At 58.4% G+C, this 14,040-nt stretch overlaps 1 protein-coding gene across 1 annotated transcript in view; it reads left to right on the plus strand.

Moving 5' to 3' along the window:
* SHISAL1 (shisa like 1) overlaps positions 1-14,040 on the plus strand; it is a 57,848-nt gene that overhangs the window by 5,113 nt on the left and 38,695 nt on the right. Inside the window, exons 2-4 of the mRNA XM_006150659.1 lie at positions 38-136; positions 3,420-3,633; positions 13,876-14,040. The exon at positions 13,876-14,040 is cut by the window's right edge and continues 159 nt beyond it. Coding sequence (XP_006150721.1) covers positions 70-136; positions 3,420-3,633; positions 13,876-14,040 — 446 coding nt within the window. The 5' untranslated portion in view covers positions 38-69. The remainder of the gene's footprint in view (positions 1-37; positions 137-3,419; positions 3,634-13,875) is intronic.

The raw sequence follows: 14,040 nt of genomic DNA on the forward strand, positions 1-14,040 counted from the left end.
CGCCCCCCCCCCAGCCTCTGGCCATCTCGTTAAACAGGCAGCTCTGGACGGCTCGATGCAAGCCAAACGATGACCAGTTGTGGCCAGCGGTCTCTGAATGCGCTCGCCGTCCTCGTCTCCTTGCTGTTCTCCGCAGGTAACTGCCACCCCCACCCCGCGGTGCTCAGTAGGAGGGGCAGGTGGGGGCAGGAGGGCGTCCCTGCCTGCTTGGCACTGGCTCATCTGGACCCTGGAGCCAACAGGGCTACCCTCCCCACGGGGGAGCCCCTCGTGATGAGCTCAGGCCCATTGCTATGCAGTGAGGACCTACTGTGTGCTGCAGCCCTATATGCACACCGCAGGAGCTTGGCTGAGAGCATGGGGCACTGTGGGGACCTTGTGAGAGGCCTCACCTGCCCACCCTCCTTCACTCCTGCAAGTCCAAGTGAGGCCATGTCCTGATCAATCCGTTTTCTAGAGGAGGGAACTGCCTGCCTGTCCCTCGGCTGGTGGGAGGCTGAGTTATAGCCAGGGCAGCGGGTGCTGCTGGGGCCTGTCCTCCTGGCACCAGGTCAGCCTCCTAAGTTGTCTCTGTCACCCTGCTGGGGTTGCAGGCGGGCTCGCACTCTCCCAGTTATGGAGATCAACATAAACCAATCCTTCTCTCCTGTAGACCAGAGCTGAGCAGCCAGAGAAGCCCCTTCCCCTCCCCCGGCGGCACGGGCAACCCAGCATGGCCAGCCAGGGCCTGGTCTGAGCGAGAAGCCCATTCTGTCTCTGTCTCTCCTGTATCTCTCTCCCAGTCTGTCCCTCTGTCTCCCCGCCCCCATATCTCTCTGTCTCTCTGTATATCTCTCTTGTGCTCTCTCCTCTCTCTCTACCTCTTTGTGTCCTCGGGCTCTGGCAGAGCCACTGAAGCAGGCCTGGTGGTTTCTGGCCCTCATCCCTTTGCTGGGGTGTAGCTCGGGGAAGGCCATGAGGGGCCAGGTACAGGGGAGGGTCCGGCAAGGCTCCCACGACAGTAGAGCGAGACCAGGGCCTGGGGCTCTGCTCACCCAACTCCTCCCCTCCAGGCGCTTCCCCTGGGCCAGGGCTGGCTCCTCACTGCCCCCTGGGAGGGAAGGCCTACTAGCCCCATTCTGCACAGGGGGAAACTGAGGCCAGGGAAAGAAGGTGACCTGCCCAGAGGTCGCACGGCCTGTGGAGGCGTGGCCATCAAGGGAGGGTGTTCAAGACCAAGAGTCAGACCCTGAATTTGTGGCCTGAGGCCCAGGGACCCCCGAGAGTGGCCCAGCTCATATGTCCCCTCTCTGGTGGACTGGTGCTCCTGGGGACCTGCCAGCCTCTCGGAGCAGTTCTCGTGGCCCAAGAGTCGCACTGACCTGCCTTGTGGCTGGGAGCAGGATGGGGCTGCCTCACCTCCCTCAGACACACCCTGGTCTCCATGGACCCTGCCCCTTGGCACTCTCACCCCCCGGGGGGACCACGGGTCTTCTGCCAGCGAGGGCAGTGGCTGGAGAGGGTGTTCTCTCCTAGCTCGGGACTCTTCAGCTGGGGAAGCGGCAGGGGCCTCCTTCTCACTTCCAAGGGCCAAAGCCGATGATGCCAGCTATCCGGAGCTGGATGGGTGGACGGGGTGCGGGAAAGACTCTCCCACATTCCTTTCCTTGCCAGCCTGCCCTCCTGGGCCCCGAGATCTCAAGGCCTAACTCAAAGCCACCTCCTCCATGCTGCCTCCCCACCCTGTCTCTCCCATTCCCCAAGGTTGGTGGTAGCTACTGAGGCCTGAGCTGGTCTTTCTGCCCAGCACCCCTGTGAACCTGTTCACCCCCAGAGGCCCATAGCTATGTAAGCAGACCCACAGCAGGACTCCCTTGGTGACCCCACAGCAGCCTGGATGGTGCTGGAGCTGCCACCCTGCCTCTGCTTCCCCCCACCCTGTCCACTGTCCCCACTGCTCCCCTTACAGCCCCCAGCAGGCCCTGGGGGACCCAAACCCATGCATGTCAGCATCAGCAGGAGAGCTTGTCCAGACAGAGTGTGGGTCCTGCTGTCAGAGCTACGGGGCAAAGTGTCTGCGGATGGCAACAATCTGCATTTCCAGCCAGCGCCTGGGGTGCAGGGCGGGAGTACGCTGAGAACTGCTCCAGCCTGTGCCCTCTGCACCGTGGGAGCCAGTGAGTCAGTGCTCCGGGCCCCTGCCTGGGCATGCATCCCCATAAGTGGGTCTTCCATTTCCCGGGGAGGACGAGGAGGGCCTGGAATGCTCCTGACACCCCAAAAGCTGGGGCCTTCCTCCCGCAGTGCTCATGCCCAACCCCATGGGTGAGGGAGCTGTCCTTTGGGCAGCGGTGCAGAAGTTCGTGCCCCCGGCATGGGAGGGCCGCCACCCACCTGCCAGCCTCGTGCAGCTGGGACTCCCCTCGGCAGCCCCGAGCTGGCGGGCAGGCGGGCGGGCAGAGCTGTGTGGGCTGCTGTCTAATAACCGCTCGGCAGGCGTGGAGCTTTCAACTAGCTGGGGGAGCTTTTGCAAAACCAGTGCCTTTGTGGTTGGTGAAATGCATTCAGCCAAAGAAGCCCCTTTTCAGCAATACAAATTAGATACAGCGATCCCTTTTATGAAGATACTAATTAAGGCAGAGACAGCAGCTCCAGGTTTTCCATTGTTGGGTGAGCGCGGGCTCTCCAGCCTGTTTATCACCATCCACAGACTCAGGAACACCGTGGATTTACGGCACTGGAGGCTGTGGGGAGGGGGGCAGTGGCCTGAGACAACACTGCTACCGCTGAGAGGTGGGGGTGACCAGGGCAGGCCCTCGGGGACCTTGGGTATAGGGCACCCGTCTGGTAGAAGCCAAGGCACGCAGGCTGCTGCTTTCCTCACAAGGGACTGAGTTCTTGCACTCGAGCTGCTCACAGCCTGGCCCGGTCGGCGGCCACCAGCACCCACATGGAAGCTGGTGTTATCAGAGCTTGCGCAGGAGTGCACAGAGCCCTGGACTTTGCATCCAGGCAGTCCTGGGTTTGATTCCTACTCCACCACCACTCCCCAGCCCAGGCAAGTCCCTGAGGCCTCTGAGCTTCAGCGTCTCCATCTGTCAAGTGGGATCCCAGCCCTGCCTGCAAGGGTGGCTGTGCAGAGCGAAGGAGTGGGACCCGAGAAGCACTCGATGAAGCACATAGCAGGTTCTCAGTTAACGCTGGGCTCCGAGGGCCTGCTGTAAGCCAGGCTGCTGGAGGGGTCCACAGGACGCTTGGGATGCAGCCCTGCTACCAAGGAGTACCCCCGGAGGGGACAGAGGGGGACCCAGAGGAGCTTGCCAGCAGAAGTGAGGCTCCCAGTGGACTGTGGGAGCCTTTTCTTCCCAGGGATGAAAGAGGCAAGCAGGATCCTAGAATGGGGGACCCCTCCCCAAAAGCCTGGTGACTCTGTTTTCCAGTCTTGTCCGCGCATTTCCGGGTCTGTGAGCCCTACACGGACCACAAAGGCCGCTACCACTTCGGCTTCCACTGCCCCCGGCTCTCGGACAACAAAACCTTCGTGCTCTGCTGTCACCATAACAACACGGTCTTCAAATACTGCTGCAACGAGACGGAGTTCCAGGCGGTGATGCAGGCGAACCTCACAGCCAGCTCCGAGGGCTACATGCACAAGTGAGTCCATGCGAGGCCACTCACGCTGCTGGCCCGGATGCCTCCCCACCCCGTCCCCCCGGGGAAGCTGGCTAGCCACCACACTGGGAGGTGGGCCCGGAAGGCATCTGGGAAACTTCAGGGGACCACGGCTTCTGGCCTGGCCTGCCCTCTGAGCTGTATTCTTCTCATCTGAGAAACGGACACCCAGCACCCACCTCACAGGGCTGCTGCGTGAGGCAGATGAGGTTAAGGAAGTGGAAGGCTTATAGGCAGAGCAGGTGCTGGGCCCAGGAGCCCCTGGGCCCACGTGCCTTCATTCTTTCTTGGTCTATTCCACAAATGTCGATTGACACGAAAGACCCCCAAATCAGTCCTGCTCCGTCCTTCTCCTTCAGGTGATTGGAACACCCTGAGCCCAGGGCCCTGGTGGAGGGACCATGACATGGAGAAAAGTAGAGGAACTGGCCAGCAGGGGGCAGTGGGCGTGTGCTGGGCCGTGGGGAACTGGGACGGCATGTTTGGGAGTGCCTTTCTTTACTGCGGGTGGAGCAGGCCGTCTCGTCACATGCCTTACAGACATTCGCCTTGCTTTGAAATGAACCAGAGGTTCATGCCTTTTGCCATCTCTCTACTGAATTTCAGGGCTTTTCTTATTTATTCCTAGGAACTATTTATATATGAAGGAAGTATGATGCGTTGCAAGTATTTTCTCAGGAGCCCTTGGCTCCATGATGCTTCTCCTCATGCTTAATTTGCAATTGTTATGTGATCACATTTTCTCCAATTTCTCTTTTCTTTTATGGCTTCTGGGTTCTGCATCACGCCGAGAAAGGCATTTCCGGATCCGCACACATTAAAAACTTCCCCATATACTTTTCTCTTTCTTTTATGTTGAAATGTTTTAGTTTTTGCACTTAAGTCTTTGCTCTTTTAGAAATTAATTTTGATGCAAAAATTTGAGGTAGGAATCCAACTTCATTATCATTTTTTTCCAAATTGGTTGCCAGAGACAGACTGGCTACCTATTCGTTTTGCTTTGTTTTGTTTGTTTGTTTGTATTTGCTAGAGGGCCTCTAGCAAATTCCAGCACCACTCATTGGGCTGTCTCTTTCCTCCACTGGTAGGAGATACAGACTTACATAGCACCGCATACTCACCTGGGGCGTGGGGTAGCTGGTGTCACTTACACAGCTTTCCTGGCACTGTCTAAACGTGCTAGTACAACTACTGCGAATTTCAATATGTTTTAATGTCTTCTTGGTCTGTTCTCCCTGGCTCTTTTGTCACGTGAGCTTTAGAATTAGCTTGTCTAGGGCCCGGCAGGTGGCACAGGTGGTAAAGGTGGTGGACACCTACATGGCCGACCACAGTTCTAGTCTTGGACCTGGTGGCTTGCTTTCTCACTTTCTCTCTCTCTCTCTGGTCAAATTAAATAATAATAATAATAATAATACATTTAATTAAATTAATAATTCTTTAAAAAAAAGAATTAGCTCATGTAGTTACACTGCCAAAAACATCAACAACAAAATCTAATTAGTACTTTTTATTGAGATCATGTTAAATGCATAGATTAGTCCAAGGACTAGCTCTTCATGATATTTGAATATTTCTATCCAAGAACATGGTATGTCTTTCCATGTGTTGGGGTTCTCTTCCATAGCATTTGAGAGTTTTCTTCCTGGAGATTCTGTTTTGGGGAGACACCTGTGCATTTGGAAAAAGAAAGCTGGGAGCTTGCCTAGGTAGGAGGAGAGAAGACTTGGACAATGTTCAAAGAGTTCTTGTCTCCTGCCCAACCGAGGAAAGAGGCGACAGCCCCAAGCACAATGTGATCACAAAGACCTCAAGTTCCAACAGCAGCAGAGAGATCGGGGCTCAGATCTCGCTCCAGTTTGAACGTGTCCACGCCAAAATTCATGTGTTGAATCCAGCCAGTGTAATGGTGTTGAGAGGGTGGTGACTTAATCTAACCATGATGCTGAAGGTGGGGCCTTTGAGAGGTGGCTGGGTTGCATGAGATCCTTAGGTCCTTTATTGTTTGTTTTGTTTTTGCTGTAGGGTATGTGCACTCACCGGAGAGCGATGGGGCAGGGGGTAGTGGTGGGGTGGTGGAGATGAAAAATCACCCCCCCCAGGGGGATGGCCATGCTACAGTACCTTCTCCTCCATTCTTCTCTTGGGATTTTGGGCACACACACACACACACATATGCGCCCGGCAAGGTTTTCAAGTCAGTGGTTCTGAGACCCAGACCACAGAGTCGGCCAGGTGGGATCCAGCCGCCTTACCCTCCTTGCCACTTGCTGGCCCAGGAGCTGTCGTTTTATACCCCTGATCTTAGTCACTGCTTTCTATGTCACTGTTATAAATGGGGTCTTTTCTCCTGCTGCGTGTCAGGCCACTTAGACGGAAGCCGTGTACCCGTTACTGGGACTTTTGGTTTCCATAACCCTTTTTCCGTGGATCCCATCAGGTCTCCAGTTCTGCCATTTACAAACATGACCATTCCATCTCTTACTTTCTCATTCTTGTGTTTTACTTCCTTTTCTTTTTTAGAGAGATTTTTGCTATAGGGTGGGTGCACTCACTAGAGAGAGAGAGAGAGAAATCAGCCCCCAGGGGGATGGCCATGCTGCCCTCCCTTCTCCTCCGTTCTTTTCTCAGGATTCTGGGCACGCACGCACTCGCGCCTGGTATGAGTTCCAAGCCTCCAGGTCTGGACTTGAACCGCAGTTGGCCACGTGGGCATCCAGTGACATCACCGTTACGCCATCTACCGGCCCCTCACTTCCTTTTCTTCTCTAATTGTGTTAGCTAGGCTTTAAACTTGTCAGGCATTTGTACCTTCTTCTGATTTCAGTGGAGGTGCTTCCAGTGTCTCCCCAGTAAGCATGGGGCTGGCTGTTGGGGTGGGTGTATTGGAGGGGTAAGGAAAAATCTCCCTGGAAGCGGCATTGAGTGACTGTTGACAAGATCAGTATGTTTGGGATGGTGGTTATTTTCGTTCACTGTCTGCTGTTGAACAACTGAGTAGCGCACTGGGTCACTTACAAAGGCAGCTTTATTTAACTCACAGTTTTGGAAGGCCAAGGTCAAGGGGCCACGTCTGCTGAGGGTCGTCTTGGTGGGGACACCTGCAGCATCCTGAGGTGGTTCGGGGCATCCTGTGGTGAGACAGATGGCAGCACACATGTCAGTCCATCTCTGGGGCCTGCTCTTCTTCTCAACTGCTGGGAGCCAATCCTGCAGGCCCCACCCGGCAACCCCAACTGCCTCCCAAAGGCCCACCTTCAGCACCATGGTTGGATTAAACCCCCACACGGTCAGCACCATTACGAGGCTCGACGACTCATTGAATTTCAACACATGACTTTGGAGAGGACACGTTCAAGCCAGTGCAGGGTCTGAGCCCTGATCTCCCTGCCTGCTTGGGGCTTGAGGGCTTTCCACCACACTGTCCCCACCTGGGCAAGTCTCTCCTCCTCGCTTGGTGGGGCAGGAGACGCAAACTCCCGAGCCATCGTCCAACTCGCCCCTCCTCCCTCAGGCCAGCTCCCAGCCTTCCTTCCTCAAAGGCACGGGTGTTTCCCCTGAATATCTTGCCATCTGCTCAGGACTTAGAATAATTCAGTGTGTGAAGTCGCTCAGCAAGCCCCATCCATCACATCAGAGCTGGAATCGGGCTTGGAACCAGACCCAAGCCTTTTCTAAGACTAGGACCGCCTGCCTGCGGGAGGAGGGTGGTGCCAGGGTGGGGTCAGGACCCTGACACACAGCAGGTGTGGGCTGAGCAGAGGCCTGGCAGAATGACTTCTGCAAGGTCTGGCGACTGGTTCCTGGGGTCCTCGCGGAAACCCGCAAGTTGCTATAACTGCACGTTTACGCAGGGTCTCACACGGAGTCCGCATGGTGGGGCCTGGTCACTGCTGCTCAGTAGGTGGGCCCCAAGGAAGGCCTCCCCTGGGGGCGATAGGAGTACAGAAGACCAGGAGTTAGGCTTTGGGCTGACTTTCCCTCGAGAAGCACCTGTGGAGGGCTGTGGGGTCAGGCTTCTCAAGGAGGGCGCAGCTGACTGACTGGCCTGAGGAAGGCAGCCAACAGGGGTGGGGCCTGGAAGTCACTGGAATTGTTCTGGAGCTGCACTGGAGGAGGCAGATCTGAGCGGGCAGGAACCTGGGATACCCACAGACACTGGGGGCAGCCCAGGCGAGATGCGGGGGGATCCAGAGATCAGAGTGTGGAAACCCCCGGCTCAACTGCCCATGCTCGGGGACCCTGGGCAGAGACCTAAGCCCAGGGAGAGGGACCAGGGCCTGGCATCCAGGTGGGGCCGGTGACAGAGAGGTGGTGACTTACGGGTGAACTTGGGGAGCTGGAGGTAGGGCTGGCATTCTGGGAGCCGGGGGCTGGGTGTGGGCCCAGGTGGAGCCCCCATGGCTGTCCTGTCCTTGGGGGGTCTGCCAGCTCATACAGGCCCCTGAGAGGAGGAGGAAAGGGCTGGACACAGGCTGGCAGTCACCCGCTCTGGACACACAGGTGGCAGCTAGAGTCAAGGCTGAGGATCGTCATGACCCTCATCCTGCCCGCCCCCCAGGCACCTAGAAAGCCAGGACAGAGGCTGGGTTCCAGAGCCTGGACAGGGCCAAGCCCACTGCAGCCTGTCCAGAGGGACTGGCCCAGCCAGGGGGAAGGGGCTTCGTGAAGACACCCAGTCAGCTCGCAGCAAGAGCCCCAAGCCCTACCTCTCCTCCCGCTGTGAGTCACTGGGAGGCCGGCTGCTGGCAGGGAAAAGGAGCGCCAGTGAGCTGTTTATTTGTGTTCTTCTGGAGGAGCAGGATGGTTTGCTTTGGTTCTGGCTGCTGGCAGGGTTGCAGAGAGGAGAGGCAGAGAGGAGAGATAGAGGAAGAGAGGAGAGACAGAGAGGAAAGACAGAGGCAGAAAGAGGAGACAGAGAGGAGAGGCAGAGAGGAGAGACAGAGGAAGAGAGGAGAGACATAGAGGAGAGGCAGAGAGGGGAGACAGAGAGGAGAGACAGAGCAAGAGAGGAGAGGCAGAGAGGAGAGACAGAGACAGAGGGGAGACAGAGAGAAGAGACATAGAGGAGAGGCAGAGAGGAGAGGCAGAGAGGAGACAGACAGGGGAGACAGAGAAGAGAAGAGACAGACAGGGGAGACAGAGAAAGGAGACAGAGAGGACAGGCAGAGAGGACAAGCAGAGGGGGAGACAGAGAAAGGAGACAGAGAGGACAGGCAGAGGGCAGAGGCAGAGGGCAGAGGCAGAGGCAGGTGGCGGAGGAAAGCTCACCGAGCCCCTGTCACACCCATGCCCATCCCTGCCTCACGGGCAGTGAGAGGTGGCTGAGGGCCAGGCCAGGCAGAAGCCACGTGTGGAGACCTGCACTGCTCACCTCTCAGCGCCAGGACCTGCTGGACACAGCCACGGCATGGTCACAGGTCCATGGTCCCTCTGCCCACAGCTCAGGAAATGACAGGGTATGTGGGGCAGTGGGCAGCTCTCTCTGGGGACAAAGTCTCTCTGGAGGAGGCAGCTGGGAGTGGAGTCTTTAGCCACGCGTGGGTGGCCCTTCTCCAGGCAGACAGGCCATGGGGTGGGGGAACCTCAGGAGATGGAACAAGGCCCAAAGGCTTCCTGGTGGGAAGCGGACTCGTTCTTCCCGAGGCACACAGGAAACGTCCAGTCCCCAAAGGCTAGAATGCTGCTGGTGGTCAGCACAGGGTTGAGAGCCTTCTCCCTGTGCTCAGGAGATGGAACAAGGCCCAAAGGCTTCCTGGTGGGAAGCGGACTCGTTCTTCCCGAGGCACACAGGGAACGTCCAGTCCCCAAAGGCTAGAATGCCGCTGGGTTGAGAGCCTCCTCCCTGTGGGCCTCCCGAAGGCCTCACGTCACTCACAGCCTCCTTGAGCTCTGAATACAGTTGTCATCTGTGAGGAAGGTCTCACCAGCCCGTGCACCAGGCTGAGGCTTGGGGAGGGTGAGCGTGTGCCCAGAGCCACACAGCACACAGGGACACAGCAGGGTTTGCTCAGCTGTTGCAGTCATCCGGGCTCAGTTATGTTGTGCAAACGAGCTTCCCCAAAGTCCCCGGAGCCCGAGACACAAGGCCTATTTCGGGGTCCCTCTTAGGGCGTGCTTAGCTCTGGGTATCCTGTGACCCAGGCTGACAGACCATTCCCGTCCTAGGCAGGACATCCCGAGGCAGAGGGAAAAGAGTGATGGTGAAACCACGCAGGTGGCAGCTCCAGCCTCTGCTCTGAAGTGGCCACAGCGCCTGGCTCACGCCACGTGGCTGAAGATCCCAACAGACTGTGTCATGAGTTTTTCTGAGCCAAAGGCCATGCCCCATCACTGCACAAGACAACCCGATTCTGCTCTGTGACCTTGGGCAAAGTGACCTTTGCCTCTCTGGGACTAGACCTACTGAGCACTCCTTCTGTGCCTTAGCAAGCCAGCGTGCCTGGGCCCATTCTCTTCTTTCCAGGCCCTTGGGTTATCTAGTAAGCCTCGCTGTTCCTCCCCGAAGCAGGGAGCAGTGACCCCACTTCACAGATGAGGAAGCTGCAGCTCGGTGCCCGAGACCACAGAGCCTGCAGAGCCAGGACCTGAATTCACGCATCCCTGATGCTGGGAGCCAGCCCCTTTGTCTGCAGGTCCTCCTCCTGCGGCACTGAGCTGGGTCACTCCTGTAATGGGTCTGGGGCTCCAGACGTGGGTCAGGCTGAGGAGGGTTCACTCCCATCACAGCCAGGCCTGGGGCTGAGGCCGGTCTCTGACGCCATGCCCTCGGACCACTCCTCCATCCTCGAGGTGACCCCCTGCAGGGTGGGGGCAGGACTCCCTCTCTTACTGGCGATCTGCTCCCATTCTGGGAAGGTGTGCAGCCAGAGCCCTCCATCAGAGGAGCTTTTGTTGCTTGGAAAACACCAAAAGAATGCGAATCAGTAAATATCCCCACGTACGCTGAAAAATTGCTCTCTGTAGCTTTGGCTGGTTTCACGTTCTGCCCCATAAACAGCCTCTATTTTACCTTCCGCTGCTTACCAGGCACACGTGCGTGCACACACATACACACGCCCCAGCATCCGGACAGGACTGATTTCCAGGGCACATAGTTCTAATTCAATTAAATTTTAAAAAGTACCCTTAGTCTTCCTAGCTGGCTGACATGGGAGGACAGGCCACGGGAGGCAGGACGGCTGCCCAAGGACAGTGTCTGTGGCCTGGGCTTCCTGGCCAGCTGCCGCTACTGGGCACTGTCCTGGCAGAAACCTCCTGCAGACCTCCGTCCTCCTCTCATGGCCAGGCTGATGGGAGGCAGGGATCCCGGCAGGACTGGTGCCGTCTGAGCAGGCCGCAGAGGCCGCGGGCCCTGGAGCACACACACGCCAGGACCGTGATGTGCTGAGCAGGGGGAGCTGGAACTCACCCTCGGGCCCTGGTAGAGGGTGAGCCAGTTCAGGGGGCATGCTGGGGTGCAGGGGAATCCCTCTCTGGCATCTCTCCTAGACTCGACTCGGGAATTCCCCAAGGTCCAAATCTCAGTACTGCCACGTACAAACTATGTAGCCTTTGGCGAGCAGCCATGCCTCTCTGGGCCTCGTTTCCTTGTCCGTAAGAGAGGGGTCCTAGCTCCTAACTCGTGGCACTGTTGCCAGGATTCAGAAACGCTGGGCCAGCAGGTCTTCATCGGTAATCCTGCTACTCTCGGTGAGTGGCCAGATAGAAAGCACAGTCCACGGAGGAGCGCAGAGAGCACAGCGGCACTGCACCAGCTCTACGCACTCCGCTCAGGCCAGCTCGGACCCTGGCTGAGCGCTGGCTCACACAGGCAGCTCTGCCCTCCAGAAGCTCCTGATCTCAAGGAGCAGACATTCCTGCAAAGTAGCAAAGACAGTGCTGTGTAACTCAGTGGCTTTGCCCAAGAAGTTGGACCTGATACCATGCATCAAGGAAGCCTTCCTGGAAGAGAAAGTAGCTCAGCTAGGACATGGCAGCAGGGCCATGGAGTTGGGGAAGGAGCACTGGGCAAAAGTGCAGCATGGACAGAGGCCTGGAGGCAGAGGCACCATCAAGCTGGAGTCAGCTCCTCGACTCTGAGAACCTAGGGGCACCACCCAAGGCAGGGCAGTGTAATGGTTAGTGACTCCTGACTTTGCATTCAAATCTCAGTTCTGCCTCTTAATGGCTGTGAGATTCTGGTCTCCTAGTCCTGCTGTTCCTTGGCCTTCTGTCTGACTATACCGCCTTCCGGAGGTTGCCATGGGCACTGGATGGGCTAAGGAGGGCAGCGCGTAGGGACCTTAGCCCTGAATGCTGTGTTGCTGGTGTTTCTGTCCCAGTTGTTGCAGGCCCAGCCTGTGGGTTGCAGGCCCACCCGGCTGGCTGGTGGACAGCCTTCTGCTGGATAGCATCTGCAAATGGCTTCCCTGTCCGTCTCCTCCCTTGGCCCCGAGGCTGCTGCCATGGGAACCACCCAGGAAAAGCCTGGTGCTCAGGGCAGCCCTGTGTGGGTTACAGGAGAGAGGGTGCTTAGGAAAGCAGGAGCACTGGGGACTGGAGCCAGCCTGCCACCCGTCCTGGGGCCTCTGCCCTGGGACACACGGCATGTTGGGTCAGGCTCTGGCCTCCTTTCCCTGGCCCAGAGTAACTTCCAGGTGCCTCCAGGCAAGACCAGCATTCTCAAAATCAGATGGCTCGTAGCCTGGCTGCCAGTCGTCCACCTTAGCATGGGAAAGCCCCCCTGACTGTCCAGGCTTCAGAGGTGGTGGCTGGGAGGCAGGGCCATAGGAGGAGCAGGGCCGCAGTGGAGTGGAGTGGTCAGGTTCCTCGACCCTTGGGCAGACACTAGCCCTGAGCACCTGCTGGCCCTGCTCCTCCAGAGTGCTCAGCTTGGTGGCCTCCCCGCCCATCAGGGGCCCCTGGCACCAAGCTGAGTCTGAGGCCAAGACAGCACAAGTGGACTGCCTGGCCCCAGGCTCAGCCCTGGTAGGGCCGGAGCAGTCTGGAAGCAGCCCCCATCTTACCAGGGCCACGGCCTGGGAAGGTCCAGAGCCTGGACGCTGAGACTGGGGGAGGCCTCGCGGTGGTCTCCTCTAGGCCCAAAGACCAGCAGGGGTTCTTCCAGGCCACACAGCAGGCTGGGCAAAGGAGGAACCAGAACCATGCGTCCTAGCTCCAGCTGGGATTATCCCAGCTCCTGACAGAGGCTAGGGGCCTGCGGCACCTGAGGTGCCTCATGGGGGTGTGGGCAGCAGCATCTGCAGGCTGGACACGGGCTCTGCCCCAGTGCGGTTAGGCCCGCCTCACCAGCACTGCGCACACCCTCCCGAACAGATGCCCGCAGCGGGGAGCAGATGGAAGCCGCGTTTGAGTGATTAATAAATTGGCCCCTGTGAGTTCTGGGTGCTGCCGCAGCTCCAGCTGCAGAGGTGGCCCAGGATACCCACCCTGGCTCACAGTGACAACTCAGACCCCAGAGAATGGAGGAAAGCGGGACGAGGCAGGAGCGGGAACAGACAAAGCCTCGGGCCACGGAGCTGGGTCTAAGTGGCACTGAGGGTTGTGGGCCAGATGGGCTTGCTCCAGCTGTGTAGGAATGGCAGGGTGTCCAGAAGGCTTCCTGGGGGAGGCGGTCTTCAACAGGGGCCAGTGGGAGTCAGGGAGAGGAGGAAGGGGACAGGGACATGGAAAGGCCGCCCGGGCAGAAGGCACAGCCTGTGCAGAGGCCTGGCATTGGGCACGGGCAGGACACACCGTGCAGAGGGGAATCAGCTGGTGGAGGGGGAGCAGGCTCTGCCACATGGCTGGCTCCTGCAGCTCGTCACCCTCCAAGGGCCTTTGTCGCTTGTCAGGGGACAGCAGAGCAGCCCTGGGGGATGTTAGGTGGAGGAATACAAGAGTGAGCCCCCAGCCCTGCCGAGTAGCTGTGCTGAGGGAGGAGAATGGAGGGGAGGGACGGCCAGACAGGCAGGCAGCTGGCGGGGCAGAGGGACCCGTGTGGGGTGGGCAGGGCGGGGGCCTGCATGTCACCAGAGTCCTGAACGCCCAGCTTCAAACTCCTCACAGGACACCCAGCAGTGTGGGGCCCACGGGGATCCCAGCCCAAGCGCCGGGTAGAAGCTCAAGTGGGCAGGGCCTGGCGGTGGGTTGCAGGGAAGGGGCCTCCCCCAGGGAGTGTCCAGTCAGCCCCAACGAGCCCTGCCCAGGCCGTCCAGCTCACCTGCCTCTCCGTCCCCGCAGCAATTATACGGCCTTGCTGGGGGTGTGGATCTACGGCTTCTTCGTCCTGGTGCTGCTGGTCCTCGACCTCTTGTATTACTCGGCAATGAACTACGACGTCTGCAAGGTTTACCTGGCGCGGTGGGGCATCCACGGACGATGGATGAAGCCGGGCCCCCCGGCCTG

The sequence above is a fragment of the Tupaia chinensis genome, unplaced genomic scaffold (assembly GCF_000334495.1).
Source record: "Tupaia chinensis unplaced genomic scaffold, TupChi_1.0 Scaffold000294_1, whole genome shotgun sequence".
Classification (NCBI taxonomy): domain Eukaryota; kingdom Metazoa; phylum Chordata; class Mammalia; order Scandentia; family Tupaiidae; genus Tupaia; species Tupaia belangeri.